At 50.1% G+C, this 18,909-nt stretch overlaps 1 protein-coding gene across 1 annotated transcript in view; it reads left to right on the plus strand.

The window, feature by feature from the left end:
• LOC113491400 (collagen alpha-1(VII) chain-like) overlaps positions 1–15,300 on the plus strand; it is a 142,906-nt gene extending 127,606 nt beyond the window's left edge. Inside the window, exons 89-93 of the mRNA XM_026868298.1 lie at positions 1,992–2,159; positions 4,941–5,012; positions 5,626–5,796; positions 13,544–13,605; positions 15,133–15,300. Of these exons, the coding sequence (XP_026724099.1) occupies positions 1,992–2,159; positions 4,941–5,012; positions 5,626–5,796; positions 13,544–13,569 (437 nt within the window). The 3' untranslated portion in view covers positions 13,570–13,605; positions 15,133–15,300. The remainder of the gene's footprint in view (positions 1–1,991; positions 2,160–4,940; positions 5,013–5,625; positions 5,797–13,543; positions 13,606–15,132) is intronic.
• The last annotated feature ends 3,609 nt before the right edge of the window (positions 15,301–18,909 follow it).

Raw genomic sequence — 18,909 nt, forward strand, 5'->3', positions numbered from 1 at the left:
CCCAAGGTAGAGCCTTACATTCAGTCAAGGGCTCATCCTCTTCCTCGGTGCTTCAGGGAAAATTTGGTTCCTCCATGTCTTTGCCTACATGTGCCCAAGTGATTCAGGGTCTAGTTTTGCCACAGGAGATACTGAACCAAGTTCTGGATCTCAGCTGGCCATAGTAGGTTTTGAAGACACTCAGCTCACCTAGAGGTACCTAGAGGAAAGTTTCCAACTCTGGATCTGATCCTCATCCCTGGATGTTGATCTAGCTGCCCGTATATAAGTCAGATTACTTATCCTGCTGGATCCTTTCTGTGTGCACAGGTGTCTCGTAGGTCTGTGTTGCATCTGTCAACCCAGCTTTGTTGCCTCAGTTGCCCTGGGACATCTCATCTAAGCTGAATGTTTCCTACTACATTTCAAGGCCATCATCAGACCTGGAATGGGTCCCTCACCACAGCTTGGTTTTAGTGTTTTAAACAGGAATAGACAAAGGAGGAACTTCAGAGCAGCAATTTGACTCTAAATTGCAGAGAACTCATGTTCTCCAGGAATTAATTTGCTTTAATTTCTCCTTTATAACTTATATCTTGGGGTTTGAGGTGGGTTTTTTTTTAGCTTTCATAACAGCCTGTTTCATAGTGTACGAAAGCAGAGCATTTTACAAAGCAAGGACTTTCTAAATAGAGAGCTGGATCAAGAAGCAATATCCTTGCCCTGGATGTAAGAAGCCAGTTCTGTCCTAGGTGCCTGGAGTAGCTGAGAACTCTATTGGTGTGGGATATTCCCAATTACACTAGACATGAGATAGTCCTTTCTGAGCAATGTTTCCCCTCCTGCTCTGTGTTTAGAGAGCAGATCTATCAGAGTAGAGACAATCTCTCCCTGATGTCTATCCACAGTCCCATACCTGGTACCCAGCCCCAGCCCTTGTCCCAGCCTCCATCTGCTTCTGTAATGTAAATAAATCAGAGCAAATGAATCCTGCACCGTGAATGCTCTTGGACACAGCAGCCTCCGTGTTCCTGCAAAGGAAAACCCTCACTGAAGTGTTTTGCCTTCATGACTCGGATGTCACCCAAGGGCCCTGCCTTTTGTCTGGCTGGTCAGTCCTTCACCCAGGAGCATGTTGTCCTCTCCACTCCTCACGCTCAGAGCATCATTTAGATAAAAAGTAAGTTAGCAAAGGAGAGCAAAACCAGATCAAAACTACAGTGGACACACCACAGAGCATTAACCTGGGATGGAATCAGTCTACTGGTCCACATTGCTTCAAAAGAGGTTTCTGGGTTAACTTTGCACAGCCAGGCTCCACTAGATCTGCTGTCTTCTACCTGCAAACTCTGCACATCCACCATAAAACCAGAATTCCTAAAATATCTGCTTTGCTAATGTATGGAGGATGATGGAGCCGCAGCCTCACACACATCCAGACATACAGCTGGCCATGCATAACTCAGTTAACTCTTTTCGTGGATTCCCAGCCTTGTAGTAAACAAGCCTTACCTGAGAAGATGGGCAGCGCTCAGCACTTCAGGGGACCCATCTCATGGAGATGCTGATCCAGCAGCATTTAATTTTCCGAGTAGTTTTGATTACAGCTCCATCCCAACGGACACTGGGAACATTTCCGTGCAGTCATGGAGGTCCCAAGGAAGCCCAGCACACTTCTCGGGAACCACTTCCTCAAAAACAACTTTTACTCTGAATAAGTTTAGCGTATCCCCTGCTCCCTCCCTTGAAAAGACAGTAGACAGGACAATCTCTCCTTAATTGCTTACCCTTCTCTAGAGTGTATGCGATTTGGAAATAGGTTTCCTACCTTGACCAGGTACCCCAGTGGTCTGTACACTTTGGCCCTTGAAACATTGTGTCGTGACTTATCTCCCATGCTGTGTTGTGCAGTGGCAGGAATTTTGTTGAGCTACAACCATTTATCGAAGCATGGTGGCTTTCAAACTGTGGCACCAGCTCTCATCCTCACTGACCCGCTGATTAATTCATAGGTCTGGAGGCAGCTGAAATCAACAGGCAGCTCCAAGGGTATTTTCAGCCTCAGGAATACACCAGAAGGGATGGTGAAAGCCAGGAAGAAATGCTTAACAAAACTCAGAGCGTGACCACATTGGTGACTTCGGTGAAACCCTTCGTGGAGACACTTTCACTTATTGCAGGTAAGTGCAGCTGCGTGGCTGCATGCTTTCCATCTTTCCAACCTTGGCAGCCACTCCGTAAACCCAGTGCTGAATCCTCTTCCCTGGACGGGGCAGAAATAAGGCAGTGATGGGATTTCCAAAGAGGGCTCCCATGCTGTGATGCCCCTGTGCTGAAAAGGGCCGGCCTGTGGCTCAGAGACAAGGCGAGCTGATGCCCCTGGGAAGGGGTGGTGGGTGAGGAAAAAGCCAAATATTTGTGGCCTATGTGATGATCACCACCTTCAAAAGGAGGCATTTTGAATGGCTAGAAGGAGGAAGCATTTTTCAGGCTAATTTTGTCCCCCTTTCCCCATCATGTCCTTTGAAACTTCTAGTAAAACTTCCTACTAGCCAGAAATTGCATCTCTGAGACCAAACACTCGAGCTATTACAGACTATTTCTGCCCAGGGCCTCATAAACCCTTTAATGGGCGAAACTACTGATTACAGCTAATGGGAAAAAAACCTGCTCTATTTCTGTCCCTTTGTGTTGCCCAAGAGAGAGGGGAAGAGAGAAGGGCCGAGGTCCTGCCCTGTAAACACACGCAATACAAACCTGCCTGTACATGAACACCAGTGAGTTTTTGACAGCTCCTCGCGCTGCATCTACCTCTACACCAGGCAAGTGGACAGGGCAAAAGCATGATCCAAGACTGACCATGCTTTTAGGTGTTATCAAGCTCACAGTAGGATCTTGAGCAGTGCTGGGCAGCCGTGGTGCAACCATCGTTTTTGGGGATGAAGGCTGAGCTTTCCCAGGGGCTGGAGGGAAGTTCATGGGCCACTCTGTAGGCACAGCCAATGGTGAGGGGGTCCCCAGGAGGCTCCCAGACCACCTTGGGATGCATTGAGACACTGTGTCCTGGTGGAAAAGCCATCCAGGAGATGAGCCCAATGGATACAGGGAGATTCATTAATTCCTGGCTGAGAATGGCCATCTTCCCAGGGAGAGGACAGGATGGGGCAGTTTTAGCTGCATTTCAGATGATCTACCCTTTCTTCTGACCGTGAACCACTGTAGTGAGGAGGAATGCTTGGCTCAGCGTCATGCAGACCTGATGAGCAATAGAGTCCCCTTGGCACAGAAGAGCTACCAGTCAGATGTCCTGTCCCCTTGGACTAATGGCTCATGGGTGGCTTTTCCAGGCTCTGGGGGCCTGCTCATCCTTTGAGATGCTGATGGAGGCAACAAGCAGCCTTTGACATGACCAGCTTCAGGAATTTCCTGGCAGCAACCTGAAAATGACCTTCACCCAGAAGGATCCATATGGGCTGCCCTCCTCCAGCTCCATCACATCTTCAAATCCATGCCACAGCCACCCATGGACCCTCTGACCTCCTCATCCGGGCTTGGCTTTGAATCCTGATTTATGAGACAGAAAGTGAAAACATGATGCAGAAGGGCTGGGGGCGTAGGATTATGGGCTTGCTTGTGGAGGGCTTTCTGCACTTCATGCTCCAAGTCCAAACACACTGCAGGACAGGGCAGGACTCAAAAGCAGAGAGAGTTCAGAGACTCATTTCTTGCAATTCAGCAAGTCAGAAATTAAGATGTGGCTGCTCACGTTTTGTCACCAGGAGGAGGAGAGTTGAGTAGCATGGATGGAGCTGCCATTGATACAGGCAGGGGGACGGCATCAATTCTTCATCTCAGAGAAAAAGGGACTCACAGAGCCAGATGCATCTCAGCAGAAGGGAGCCATCTAAAATGCAACATCCCATGCCCCTAAAACAGTCCTGCACAAACTCTGCTCCCCCAGCATGTATGGGGCAAAGCTGTCGGCAGCTGCTGAGTACCCAGTCAGCACAAAAGCTGACCAGTCAACTCACCAGTTGACCCAGCACATGGGTTGGCCAACCAATCCTTCTACTCTATAAATAATTTTTAAAAAATAATCACACTGCACTTCCATAATGAGCAAGACACCTTGATGTTCCGTACTTCTACACTCCAAACCAGCCTACACAAGCTGTTGACCTACAGTTTATATGTGTTGACCTTTATTACCCATGACAGCCCTTTCCCAGACCTTTGGGAAGAGTTTTAAGTCAACCCTATTGACCATGATCTCCATTTTTACCCCGTGTAATCTGCTAAGGACCATACAAATCCCCCCAAATCCAGCTAAGCCTAGCACCAGGCCCCAACCATCACTGCCTTCCTTCTGCCCACCCCCAAGCACTCTCCTGATGTCTGTGTTGTACGTCGAAGACATCATCCATCTGGGTTTAAACTCACTTTATATTAAGGCAACATTTGGGATCGGGGCGGTTTCAGATCGATGTGGCGTACCACATGTTATTGAATCACAGCTGCAGCCGTCTCCAGCCAACAATCCCATTAAAGCCCAGGTCTGAGGCAGGAGGGCTCATAAATCGCTCTGCTAAGTGATGAGTGCAGATAGGCGCTCTAAATGTTAACAGGATTCTGCAATCGGAGGGTTATTACTGCCAGATTACAATCGCTCCTGGCTCTTCAACGCTCACAGATTTACAAAACTCCGGCCTGACATTTATCTCCTGCAAACAACCACAAATACTTCCATTTTTCTCTGACTAACACCCAACCTTTCCAACTGAGTTGTTTAACACCATTAAGAATTTTATTGCCGCCAGTTTCTCCCTCTTCTCTCTGTGACATTTATTAAGAGAACTTGTTAGCCGGCAGAAAGCCATGTAAGGCTCCGATGATCTATATTTAAATGGTGGCTAATTTGCTTGCATGCCCTCGTTACATGTGATTTCCATTTGGTTCCCCAGCAGCTCCCCGGGCACGGCAGATAACGGGTTCCTCTCAGCACAAGCGCCGAGAAGTCCACAGTCAATTACCAGGTGAAATGCACTGAATTAAGTGACATTTAGGGAAGTCACTTCCTGGGTGGGAAGTGCTTTTTGGCATTGAGATCAAGGGGATGTGGTGCTGAAAGAGTTACACTTGCCAGCAAACGTTGGCTCAAAACAGTAGTTTTGGACTTGGCTTAAAGCAGCTGCTTTTGCCCCAGGGAGTTGAGCTGGTGGTGAATAAACTGGAGGGTGTTTTCACCTGATCCAGTGTGGTTCAGCCCCACCAGTGAGAAGCCCTCAGGCAACACCCCAAATACAACCACCCCTGCAAAGACACACAACCCCCAGAACCCTTGCGAAGGTCAGAGACCACCGCGATGGGCACCGCAGGGGTGAACAGGGCCACGGAGAAACAAGGAACCTCGTGCTTATCCCACTTTGGAAATCCACTGCCAGATGCCCCACCTTGGTCCTTGCTGCCCCCTTTGCACTGTCAACCCCATTGCTTTGGGGTAAGGTGCTGACTGGGGGGCAGTGGGAGTCCCTGGACCAGCCCCACACACTTGCCCAGGGGAGAATTGGGGTGGCAGAGTGTGGACTTTTCCCAACTGGGTCCAACACACGATTTGGGGGGTGGTGGTGGGGGGGTGTTTCCCTGCAGCCCCTTGCCTGCAGCCAATGGACGAGGGATCCTGCCGGCACTACGCCCTGCTCTGGTATTACCATGCAGAGGCCGACGCCTGCCGGCCCTTTGTCTTCGGGGGATGCCGAGGGAACAGCAACCGCTTCGAAACCAAGTGGAAATGTGAGCAGCGGTGCAAAACCTCAGCAGGTAAGGCAGCCCCTGAACCCTCCGACCCCCCGCTTCCTCCAACCAGGAGTGAGGTCAAAGCAGGAAAACCCATCCATGATCTGCTCCGTTGCCTCATGGTGCCCCACCAGGACCAAGAGAGGACTTGGAGGAGTGCCTCTGGTTTGCAAGGTCTCGTCCCCCTCCCACCCCCAGCTCACTTTGGTCACCCCCAGCCCTTCCTAGGAGGTCCTGGACGTCTCCTCTCTTGGGACACATCCACTGATGGGAGATGGGTGGACCTGTGGGTGATGAGGAGGATCCACCTGAGCACCAGCACTGGGTCCTGATAGTTTGCACTCCTCGAGTTCAGTCATCTTGCTCCTTCTGAGGGCTGAGGTTAGCAGGATTTTGGGGGCCCTCTGAACCCTGAACTGCTCCATCCAAGCATCTCTCTGGCTTCTCCAGCCACCAAAGACTCCAGGCAGAGCCTGAAGCTGGTGGAGCTGCCCTAATCTAGACCAGTTCATGAGCAGTCCCAAACTCCCCTGCATTGGGGTCATACCTCACCCAGGGTTCAATGGGAAAAACTCACTCCTGGAAGACCAGCTGGGCTCCCATTGCCAGATCTGAAGTCATGGTGTCAATCTGTGTAGTTTTTCCTCATCTCCAGGCATGTGGTAGCTCACCGCAGGGGAAATAGGCTCCTGATGAGACTGAAAGTACTCATCTGCTGAAAGTAACACTACTGCTGCCAAGCAGGGCACAAGCTGTGGCTGAAACAAGCCTTCCTAGAAAGATACTCCTCTCAGCCTTTCCTCTGCGTGGGGACAACCCCTCTGGGCATCAGGAGAAATGCATTAATTCTCCACAATACACTAAAAAACACTCCGGTGAGGTTCATCTTTTCTGTTTTTGAAGGCATGTTAAAAAAGAGAAAGGCAGAGATTTATAATTTCAGGTTCATTTCAGAATTTTCTGGCGGTCTGTATTCTGTTGGGTGGGTTTTAGACAGGCACCTGTTACGCATAAAATCAAAACCATCGTGCAGGCTGTTACCATCCACCTGAATCTTTCTGCTATGCAACAGATTTTGCACAGCCCGGTCTTCCTGTTCTGCAAGGGAGAAGACAGTGCAGATACTCAGTGCTCAAAGTCTGGTTTAAGACAGGCAGCACCATCCTGGAGAGCTGAAGTGCTCTCTTGGGAGAAGGAGTAGGCATTGCCTGTCCAGGATTTGCTGCCCCATTGAGCCAGCCCAAACTGGGTGCCCTTCTCTCTTGGCCCTTGCTGCAAGGATTAGCATCGCTCCTTGGGCTCCGTGGGGAGCCCATCTTTGTTTGTCGACCATGACTCTCAAGGTAGACCAGCTGGCCCATTTAGCCTGGTCAACGACCACACTTGGTGGCCTGCTTCTTTGCAATGTACTGCATGAGGGAAAGCCACTCACAGTGCTTTAAATCCAGTCCCAGCAGCACCAGGTAATAAGTGAACTTCTTCCCAGCCAACACGTTACACCAGGGCATCAGCATTAAGAGATAGTGTAGGCTACACAAAGCAGCTGTAGATCCCTCCAGCACTGTGTCTACACTCCCTTAATGGGAAGAAGCAACCACTGGGGAGTGGGAGTCATCCAAAACCAAGCCAGGTCCACTTGTGTGCCTGTTTCTCCTGTCTGACACTAAATGGTGCCAGGAGCTGGCCCAGACTGGGACATTTGCTTTATGGATGTCTGATGTGTTGTGACATGACCTGGCGTAGACAATCCCATGGTGCCAGTGACCTCCCAAGCCTCTGTGAGCATGAGAGGTCCAAGAAGAAGCCCAAGCTGCATCCAATCTCCAATATCTGCTTTGTTTTCTCTTTCCTTGCTTTTGAAAACCAGTCCGAGGGAGGTGATCAGCTGCAGTTGCCTTGTTTAAATCAAAGAGAAATGAAGCTGTGAGAAGTGTCTCCAGGACACCTCGGAGACTGGCCAAGCAAGACAAACTATTTAAAGTGAAGAGGCAAGGGATGCTTGAAAAAAAATGTTGGAAAACTGTAATTATGAGCAGGAAATAAAGTGGTATGAGGAAAAGGAAACATCTGATTGCTCAGGCAAGCAGAGACATCCAGAGGCTCATGACTACCCCATAGGACTACTGTGCAAAACCAGGCGACACATACCCCTGAGTTTATTTTTGTAAAATAAAAGTGTGTTAATGTTGTTGTATATAATTGTAGTTCGTAATTCACCCAGAAGCAGTAAGCCTTTGAGAAAGGCAGAAAGAAAGGTGGGAATTTCTATTTCCCCATGTCAGACTGGATGGGCAGGTTGAGCCCCACCCCATGGCCTTTCAGCGTGACCCTAAACTCCCTGTGGCCTTTAGCAAGTCCCCCCCTTCTCCTTCACTCGGCCATTCCCTGGGCAGGTTAAGAGGAGCCATCCCAGCCTCTATGGTGAGAAGAAAACAGGTTTCAAAGCCAGGCTTCTCTCTGCAAAATGCCACCCCCAGGTCCTCAAGGTGTTTCAAGCTGAGGTGTGGAAAGCCAACAAGCTGGTGGCCACATGGACCCAGCTGAGATGGGTCCTAGCTGATAGCAGCTCCTCTGAGCGCACGTCATGGGACAGCATGGCAGCTCCTGGGAAGGGTCACAGCAGCTTCGATGGCATGAACATCTCTCCTGACTTCTGAAATATTTGCCAAAGAAACAGCAGAAGCAACAGGCCCTGCCTTCCACACGAGTGAGGAAAATTGCTGTCATGTTGCAACCAGGTAGGAAACATGGTGTCTAAAAGTGACACCTCTCAGCTGTGGTGTGGGTCAGTTGGCCGCGTCATTGCTGCCCATGCTACTGGCTTGGCAGGGATCTCTCCCCAGCGTTTTGGTGCTGGCATTTTGGGCTCCCAGTCCTTTGCCATGCCCTGGCAATGTGAGCATCCATGGGTGCGAGCTGAAATCCCTCTCACCATAACAATCCCCCGATACACACGCCCAGGATTTGTATAAACATTCATGCTTCTGCCCCATATAGATAACAAATATTTGGGAAATGCCTTTCCTCCTCCAATTCATTGCTGGGGAGTTGGCTGAGAAATCAGGGGGGTTTATTAAGTTTTCTGCACAATTTGGTAAGGTTGAGCTCAGATTTCCCTGGTTTCAGGGTTCTCTTATCGCTACTGGTATCATGGGTAGAAGAAGGATTCCCCTTACCCACAATGTCCCAGGAGCTGAGGAAGGATAAGCAGAGATTTTGCCAAAATCTTTTTAGCTTAAAAAAAAAAAAAAAATATATATATATATATATATATTTCATAAATGTTGGCAATGATACAAGTGCCATTTTCAGACTGACATTTCCAGCCTCTCTTCTTGAAATGATGTTCTGTATCGAAATGTACTTCGGCAAGAAAAAAACATTCAGGTATTGTATCATGGCAAGACAAATATTCCCTTGGAAAAGAAACAAAATGTTCCTCACTGAGCAAAAACAGCAGGCACAGCGTCACACAAAAGATTTATGCGTTTCCAAGTGAGGACACAGCGTTGAGAAATGGGTGTTTTTCTGAGAAACACCCCGTATTTTCACATTCCCCTGGCGTCACAGGGCTGGGGTGCGCTTTGCAGGGAAGGTTGCGGGATGCCAATGTCCGCAGGGCCCCGGCTGGGCTGGGGAGCTCACGGGGTCCCCGGCGGTGCAGGTGCTGCAGCCTCTGGCCTTCAGAAGTCCAGGAGACATGGAGCGACTTGAACTGCAGCTCCTGCACCAGCCCGGGAGAGTTGAAACCATCCAGGGGAGCAAAGCGTTTGCAACCATCAGAAAAAAAAACAACCTTCATTCCTAAATTGTGCTGACAAAAATAATCACTGTGCGCAAGAAAACCGAGACCTAATGAAACGCACAACCCACAAGTTCATTTGCCACCCTGGTATGAAAATCCTTACTTAGGTGGGACCTTGCCAAGGGGCACAAGTCATTGAACTCCCACAGCTGTGCAGAGCAAACAGCATTTCAGAGCTTTAAAAAAGGGGAGGAAAGACATGTGGCCACGTGAAGGGCTGGGGATGCACTTCCAGAATGATTTGGTCATGTTGATTTGATTTGGGAAATCTCTGCTTGCCAACCCCCTGTACCCCAAATGATCCTTCCTGATGCAAAAGGGGACACACTGTAAACACAGGGCTAAGAAATGACCGATAGCCCAATTAACACTTTAACAGTGTCATGGTTCTCACTATTTAATTAATAAAAAGCTCGTTGATAATATTTATTTATATATAAAAAAGAAACGTCTCCTAGCATCTCCCTTCTCTCTGGTGTGGTGCTCACTCTGCCAGCGTCCCTCCAGCGAAGACACCGGGGGCCTCCATCAGAAATATGGGGTTGTCATATTCGAGTGGCCACCTCCACCTGACCCAGAGGGTTAATATATTTACATATTTATGGGGCTGCAGTAACTTTGGACCAACCTTATTCTGATCCAGTTCTGGATGTCCCCACAAACCAGCCTCCCTGTCCTTGCCTCCCCTTGCGATGTCCAAGACTGTGTGTTACCAGGGTCCAGCATTTGGCCATCCCTCCCCGGGGCTGTGGCATTTGGCCCAGCAAGGTTGGGAGGTTTTTCCCAAGGAGGAGGATTTAGGAAGAAAAGGTTCAGGTTGGCCATCAGAGAAAATGCCAGACTACTCATTGCCGTCTCATCCTACCAAGGATCTCTGGTGACACGGTGATGCATGGGGCATATCTCCGCCCTACAGACCTGCCACTTGTGTGGATTCGGTGTGCAAATCACCTGAGGTCCCCAGCACATGGCTCAGGGTCACCGGGTGGCCTGTCCCTATGCCACAGCTGGGCTGGCATTGCAGTGCCCTCCCCTGCCTTCTTCAGCTCCCCAAACCCGCCCAGGACATCTCTTGGGCATCTGCCCTCGAGCCCTGTCTCTGCCTTCCCTGTGTGCTGCAACCTTGGGTTCCCACTGGGACAATGGAAATGCTTCCAGGAGCTTTTCTCCAATTCAGAGTGTAACAGCATCCCCTCCCGAGGACCGTTGCCGTTAATAACTCAAGGTGGTCATTATTTACCAAAACCAAGAGGACAAAGCCTCCTCCATCTTGTGGTTGCTCCCCCAGAGAGCCCAGCCCCGCATTTTACTGACCCACTCCAGCTGTCAACCAGCGCGTTAGAGAAGAGGAGAGTGCATCGCTGTGAGCTGGTGAATCCCTTAGCAGGCACGTTGAGTTGACATCAAGCCTGAGGAGACAATAAGCAGTAGTAATTGCGTGAAGATTGTTTTTATAGCTGTGAATCAGCAGCACAGTGAGAGGGTCTGGAGGCAGCAGGAGGTGAGCAAATGGACCTGGGGGACCTGGGACCAGAGACCTGCCTGAGAACATCAGGAATTTCCCTTTCTGCCCCGTTATTCCCAGACACCAAATAAACGGGACACCTTCGTTTTTCCTTTCCCAACCAGTGCCATCGCTTGAAATAGGACTTCACCTCCCAACGTGCAGAATTTCTTGGCAGCTTTTGACTCCAGGCTTGGTGAGGAGCGCACATATCCCAAAGCCAAGTTTGGGGGACAGATTTGGCCACCTGGTTTCATGGCCAAGGTGTAGGCAAAGGATATGGGAGGAGTCTCTCGGGAAGGGTGATTTGGCTCAAGACCCTTCACCGTAAACCATGTTCGTGGCATAGGCCAAAGCAGCAGCTCACCGGGGAGCCAGGTGACTTAATTCCGATTTGCAAAGCAACGGGAAGACTTGAGAAGTGAAAACCAATATCGTGGGCAAGTGTATAAGATCAAGCTGTTCAGTTCTCTTCTAGGTTTATTAAATGCAGCTTGAATTTCCCATCAGTGCTCTGGGAGCTTAGGTATAATGGGAAATTGATAACTTGATTTTTTTTTAATACATCTAGCCTTAAATGTTTACTATTGATTTGCCATCTGAACCACTTTGACAGGGCCAAAATATTACCGGAATGCATCCTCGGTGTTTCCTTGGAAATGTCATGTCACTCTAATTGAGTTTCTTGAAATTATTTGATTGCAGGGTGGGGGAGACTTTTAGGGCTGAACTATTTGCTGGTGAGCCAGCTGCTTTCCAGGCGCAGGGAGTTGGGACTGCTCCAAATAGGGAGAAGCCAGAAGATTCCTGAACACACGTTGGCAAAAGGCCTTAGAAAGCAAAGAGAACATCGCTATGAGTAACCAGCCCCGGGCGTATGAAAAGCTGGGGCTTTAACGCCCGTAAAAACGGCTTCACAAATCCTTGTGGAATTTGCAAAGGGCGGTTTTGGAGCACAAGTGATCCCATCGCTGTTCTCAGACAGCTCCAGAGCTGAGCTCATGGATCTGTATCTATGGATATACCTGCACCTCTACAGCTTGAGCACACTCAGACTCTTTGCAGGAAGGGGTTTCTCCTGCATCCAGCCAGCAAAGTCTTGCAAGGAGGTGCAGAGAGGAGAAACTTGCCTCACTGCGGCATCTGATGTCCACAGGCAGTTCCTTAGCAACCCTTACAAAGGAAAATGGATCACAAGAGATGAAGAGGCTGGGCCAGCGTAATTTAGTAATTTGATAATAGTACTGTCCCTGAAATGACCACCGGCACCGACAGCCGGGCACTGAGCATCATCCAGCGTCCTCTGGCTGTGCCCAGCAGATTGGAGCAGACAGGCTGTTTGGGGGGGAATCACACAACAGCCCCTGTCTTCTCTCCTGCCAGAGTCAAAAGGAACAGAAAAGTTCATCGTCACGTCACTAGCCTGAATTGTGCTCAGCTAGGTTAATTAATGACACAGTATTTTTAGAGCAGGAGTAATTGAGGCTCTGGAGATGCTGTCGAGGCAAATGGCCATGAGTTAATGCAGGGCTGGACCTGAGCGCCACCAAGTCCGTCTTGCAAAAGCCTCCACCACATCCTCTGGCTTGGGCTCTGTGGGAGTTGACGGAAGCTTGCGTGCCACCCGCAGCACGTACCCTTTTGGGTGATAATCTGTAGCTTTTCAGAGCAGTGGTAACCACTACATCACGGTGGGGGTATATACAGCTTCTCGCCAGCGTTGCTGGGAGGCTGCTGGAGAACACTATTCCCTGCCCACTGCAACGGTGGAATTGCAACCCAACAGCCACAGCGCTCTTGAGAAGGAGGGGAAAAATGTTGAAAAAAAACTGAAAAACCTTATGTGTCATGAAGGCAGCTCTGCTAGTCTGAGCTGGGACAAGCAGGAGCAAAAATCAGGATGGATTTTTCCCCTGACATCGTTGCGGTGTGGATTGGCAAGAAAGTCAAGGAGAAATTCTCCCGATCTGTGAGCCTCTGCTCCTGCAGGAGCTGCCTCAGGCTGTCCACACCCCAAACCACCCTAGTAAATCCCATTTTATCCCCCAGGCTCCCTCTGGGCAGCTCCTCACCCATCCCCTGCCTTGGGCATCCCTCAGCACAGCACCCTGAGTCCCCCCGGTGAGCCCTGCGTCCCCCAGGTGCGTCCCACCCTGAAACCACCTTCCCATTGATCGTGGAGCCGAGGGGCCAACCCACGGCCATCATCCCAGTGGCAAAGCAATGCTGGAGGAGCAACATAACCCATCCTTAGGGGAGAAACCGTCGCATTTCTTGACCAATGTCTCTCCCAGCCATCTTGTCCAGCTGCTGCAGCCTCACCAGTGGGGAGCGATCCCTGTTCATAAGGCAGGAAAAAGGAGAAGCAGCTTTTTTATACTTCACTCTGTGGGGTATAAAGAGATTTTATGTGTCGATTCCAAGACCCTGCTGCTGCTTTTACATTTTTTCTTGGATTTTAGATGTTTCCTTCCAACCGGAGATATGACGCCCATGTAACAGCAGGCACATACCACGTGTACAGGTAGGTGCAAACACCTCTTTGGAGAAGGGGTAGGAGGTGCAACAGAGAGACAGCAGATAAAAACACTGAAGCAAATACTTGGGCAAGACAATTTGGAGTACTTAATATTATTTGTTCTTCACCATTGCTTTTTTAATTTCTTTGGAGGGAAAGCATCAAGAACCAAGTTTTATTCCATGCCTGAAGGCTGTCAGGGGTGAATTTGGTCTTTGGGTTTGGCCCAGGTGATTCTTGGAGGAGCATATGTAGCAATCTGTACAATAGCCCCAGCCCATTTTATCTCAGAGAGGCTTTCTGATATTACATTTGCACCAGAAGCTCAAAGCAGAGCTGATTAACTGCCAAGAACGTGAAACACTGAGGGTGGGGTGGGCAACCGTTCCTTACAGCCTTTGCATGTGACCGAGGCTGTAAATCCCCTGTGACCCTGCAGCAGCAGCAAGAGACTCGGGGCCAAAGAAGGGGAAAAAAAAGAGCAAAAAAGGTAAAACAATAATTCAGCTCCATGTCCCTAGCCCTTCTCTTCCCTCTGCTGAGGTCCCAGCAAAAAAGTGACAGGGGTTTCCAGGCCCTCAGTGCCTGCTGTATGGCTACCTTGGAGAGACACACAGGGACTTGCTGCTGCTGAGCTGTTGGCAGGAGCGAAAAATCACACCTGAAATGGGGTTATGGGGAAGAGAAACCCACCAAAAATCAGCCTCATGGGAGAGGAAGGGCCATTGGCTGTAGGGTTACAGAGAGACGGGCAATCTCGTATCACAGGGAGAGCCTCCTCCCTCTGCAGCCTTGAAAATGCAAACTGAGTCTTAGAGATTATTAAAGAAGGGACAAAGCAAACCAGAAATCTCCCTTCTGCCCCTCCGTGGACCTACAGTGCACCCGTGTCTGTGCAGTTCTGGACCTCACATCGCATTGCTTTGCCTCCTTGGGCCAGACAAAACTTTGGTGCCGGTAATTGGGGCATGCTTTTTGCTTTCAAGGCACAAGTCACTGTGTCTTATTTTTTCCCAGTAGTGGAATGGTTGTGGTGATGAAACTTTAATAAGATCCTCTTCAGCTGCCCACATTTGAGCTCTAAACAATGATTCACAGAAGAAAATTGAGCTGGGCGAGAGCAAGAGAGGCTGCGAGAGGTGGGAAGGTGTCCTGCTCCCGAAGAGATGGACGCACGAAAGAGACGTGTGAGGATGCTTGTGACAAAGCCTGAATTTTTCATAAGTTTGGCAATTTTCAGCAAAACTTTTGGGAGTTTGAGTCCCCTCTGCCACCATCCAGCTCCCACGAGTGCTCCAGGCTGTTCGTAGCACAGCTCCCTCCTTCCCCAGGGTCGGCTGGGGTTATTTTCATACTGTGACATTTTCAGTTTTGCAGCAAAATCTCCTCTCCAGTCTCCTGTGAAAGCAAAGACTGAACCAGGGATCTGCAAGCCACGGTAGCCAGTGAAAGCTGAACCAGTCTGGTTTGCTTTTAAAGCAGACTGATAGGGATGAACCAGGCAGCTTGACTTCTTTCATCTTTCTTTCTTAGGCGCTGCTTTCTCCTAATAAAATCACCGTGAAGACTCCATGTCTGGCATGCGGGTTTGCCTCCTGCAAGGACATCGTCCTGCACCAACTCTTCCCAACAGTAAAACATTTAATGGCTAAATAACACATATAAATACACCCTAGTATCTACTCAGGAGATGGGTTTCACCACCTGGCTCCGGCAGTGACCTGCTGAACCTCCAGCTTCTCTTTCAGATAGTTGTTGTCATCTGCAGGGGAAAAAAATAAAGACTCGCATTTACTTGGGTCATTCTGGCAGCAGATTTGACTTTTGAGGAGGACGCATGTGTATACACCATTCCTTCAAATGTAGGGTGTCTTCAGCTTGTTTTGTTTGCCTTTTACCTTTGCCACCACGGGGATGATCTGTCTTGAGTCTGGCTGCCCAGAGAAGAGTTTGTTAAGCGTTAAGTCCCTCCCTGTCTTTAGTCTGTTATTGTATCCTGGTCCCCTGAGATCTCTGAGATCCACTGCCACCCCGTTCAGTCAAGTGGGGTGAGGTTCAAGCCCAAGTGTGTGAATGCAGACCCGTGGTGGAGGTAGGTAACCGCCCTTGTCAACCTCTTGTGCAAGGCTGCAGCTGTAGCTGCAGACACTGAAGAGCCTATCAGGGTCCTACAGGACCTCCTGGCACGTGGGTCGGCCCTTCCCCAGCATCCCCAAGTCATCTTATTGTAGCCACCAGCCCTGAAGGGCTGAACACTCCATTTCCAACCGTTCAGAGCATGCACAACCCATGGGGACAGCCTGAAGCAGCTACAATGGATAAAAACTGCCTGCTCACACCTTCTCCCCCCAGCACACACACTCTCTTCTCAACCCCAGGAAAGCTTCAGGGAGAGGGGACCACCACCCCACCACAAGGGACGGGATGGTTGCGAAGGAGGATGCAGCTAAATAGACCTTATCCCTTCCCAACCTACAGTCTTCATGTGGTTTAATTCACTTTGGAGGTGCACTGGAAGAAGTTAAAGACCTCATCTCCTCTGGGAGACAGTGGGATTTAGGACGGCTTAAATAATCTACTTTGATATCATGTCTTTCCCTAAACTACATTCCCTTCCCCGGGTATCTGAATCACACATTCCCCATGATTTTGGCAATAGCAGGGCTTCAGGTTTGGCCTGAAGACCTGAAACTCCTGGAGGTGACCAGGGACACCGGGTCCTTGCACCAGGTGCACCAGGCCTTGATCTCTGGGGTACCAGCTTTGTCCTTCTTCTGGGGCCAGGGATGCCAGACCCACGCCCCATGCCAGAGGCAATAACCTTTCCACAGCTCTTATATTCCCTGGCTGATGTCCTTCGAGCAAGTGACAACTGAGTCCAAAATGCCACCGGAGCTCTTTTCAAGAGCCTGACCCTTTTTAAGTGTTCCTCAACCCCAACAGGATGTGATGCCAGGGCAGGGAATGGACACATGCCCCCCTGGTAGGCAGAGAAGGACCCACGTCCTGAGTGCCCACACACTTTCACGAAGCACCCGTTGGCCAGGTCAGCACCCAGAGCTCCCATCCCACATGTATTTACGTCTTCAACCCCCAGACCAACAAAATCCGGGGAGGTGAGTCCCTAACCTGCTCTGAAGCATGCGGGGCTGTCAGTGGTCTGAACCAAACAGGGTCCAAGGGTCTCCTGAGCTTCCTGCAAGGACCACAGTCAACATCTGCAGCCCTCAGGGAGCAAAAGGATGCAAAACCCATCTCTCCAAGGAGCAATGATGGGAGAGAAATACTGTCAAAGCCCTCACTGTCCACCCTAGGCACAACACCGTGAAGTGGGTATCACACTCCTTCCATGGGTAGTCAAACCTGGGTGGAGATTAGCATCACCCAAGGAACTGCATATATTTGAAAAAGCTGGTTAGATGCCTCCTGCCAAGCTTCAGACCTTGCCCTGTGATGTCCCCTGATCCACCGACACTAATTAAGCTACTGAGTAATGGCGCTGGCTCAAGCCCTTCTTAATCCATGGCGGTCGAGGAAAGGCAGGACATAAACCAAGCAGGGGGAATCCAAAGGTTGCTGAGTATCAGCACTCACGCATCCACAACAAGCACAAAGGGAAATAATTTTTAAATGTACCTCCACTGCGGGGAACAGGTTGGAAATAGCTCTCATCTATCACTGCTTCCTCACTGCAGAGCAGGAGCTGAAGGGTTTCATCAGCTCCGGGGACCACGCAGCCCTTAGAGAAAGCTCTTCCCTCTGCAATAAATGAGCCCACAAGCGTTTGCCAGAAGGAGAGGAGAGAAGACTACAGGCTAGACGGTGATTGCTCTTGCTGGGAAGAAGTCCCACTAATGGAGTTTCCCACCCAGCTCTTTGCGTTGAAGTCTGCGGGCGGGTTTGCTTGCCCAAAAATACTACAACAGGCTCCAAAGATTTGGATAACCAAACCGCCCTCCAGGTCTCAGTGAAGAAGGGGAAAGGAAAATATCAGTCCAGGAGATGAAAGCTTCAAATGAAAATGAAGGAGGAGTGAATTGCTGGAGCAGTCGATCCGGATGTGTCTCAGCCAACAGCTGGAGGTGATTAAGGTTGAAAACGCTCTACCCAGGGCTGAAGCCAAAGGGGAGCTCTCAATATCACCGGTCACTGCCTCGCAGGCAATGGCCAGCAACTTCACAGGCTGGGTGAGAAGCTCAAAGATGCTCAGCTAAGAATATCCACAGTCATGGCTCCTCTTCTTCAAAGGAACAGGTGTGAGCGTCGCTGGTGCATGGCCCGGGAGCAAGAACATCTCCCCGTCCTAACTCAGAGCCTATCCAGGGTCTCAACTGGCTGCTGTTACCTTTTGTGGGGTTGTTCAGAGGATTTTCCCCACTTTTAGCAGGATTTGTCCCTTCCCAGGGATACCTGCAGCCCACCAGCTCTTTGCTAGAGGAAGGTGGCAATGGCATTTCCAGGCAGGTTTCAGAGGAGCTCTGACAAGCAGCCCAGGCCAAGCAGGGTCCTGGGGCCACCAGGAGCCCCCAGCCCAGCCACCGATCTGTGGTGTCCATTGACGGGCCCCTCCACCAGCAGCCTGACTCCTTTGGGTGCCTCAGCTCGGGATCCCGTGGAGAAATGCCTGTTTCCAGCAGGGACATCTCCATCCCCATCGTCTTCGTAGCACAAAGCACTTCTGCTTGCAAAGCAGTGACGTGGGCATCGCAGGAAACCTCTCTGACCACACCAGGACCAGAGTGGTCCCGGGAACTAAGATTGGGGAGGGGGGGGATGTGAGTTCCTGGCTGCTGTCTCGGAGCAATCGGAGTTAATTTTTCTGGACCTCAGTGGGTTTGGGAAGCTTGGAGGTTTGGGTTTGGTTTTTTTTTTTTCAAGATACATTTTATCCCTACCTCCCTTCTGCACCTGGGACAGTGCTACCAAATCCTGAAAGAACTTTTGCAAAATTTCAATCTTTCAGGGGTTTTCCTGCTTACGTGAGAGGACAAAAGCTCCCAGAGATGGGAAACCAGGCAGAGGGCAGAGCTCTGTGAGTGGGGCAAGCCTGTCCCTGCTGCAGGTGGGATTTAGGAGCACTGGCCCAGGGCAAAAACCCTGTCAAGGTGTGCACCAGCCCCACTCTTCAAATCGAAACACGTTAATTGGGCTAACACCCTTAATCAGTGCTGAAACCCCCAACAGGCGTGCTTAGGGGACATGAAAACCTTTGCATTTAAAATATTCTTGCACCAAGTGCCTGGCTACCCGGAGAAGCGGGGGAGAGGCATGACTGCGTGACCCTGCAAAGTCCCGGCGTTGGTGACAGCC

The sequence above is a fragment of the Athene cunicularia genome (genome assembly GCF_003259725.1).
Source record: "Athene cunicularia isolate RWA chromosome 1 unlocalized genomic scaffold, athCun1 chr1_part2, whole genome shotgun sequence".
In the NCBI taxonomy this organism is placed as follows: Eukaryota; Metazoa; Chordata; class Aves; order Strigiformes; family Strigidae; genus Athene; species Athene cunicularia.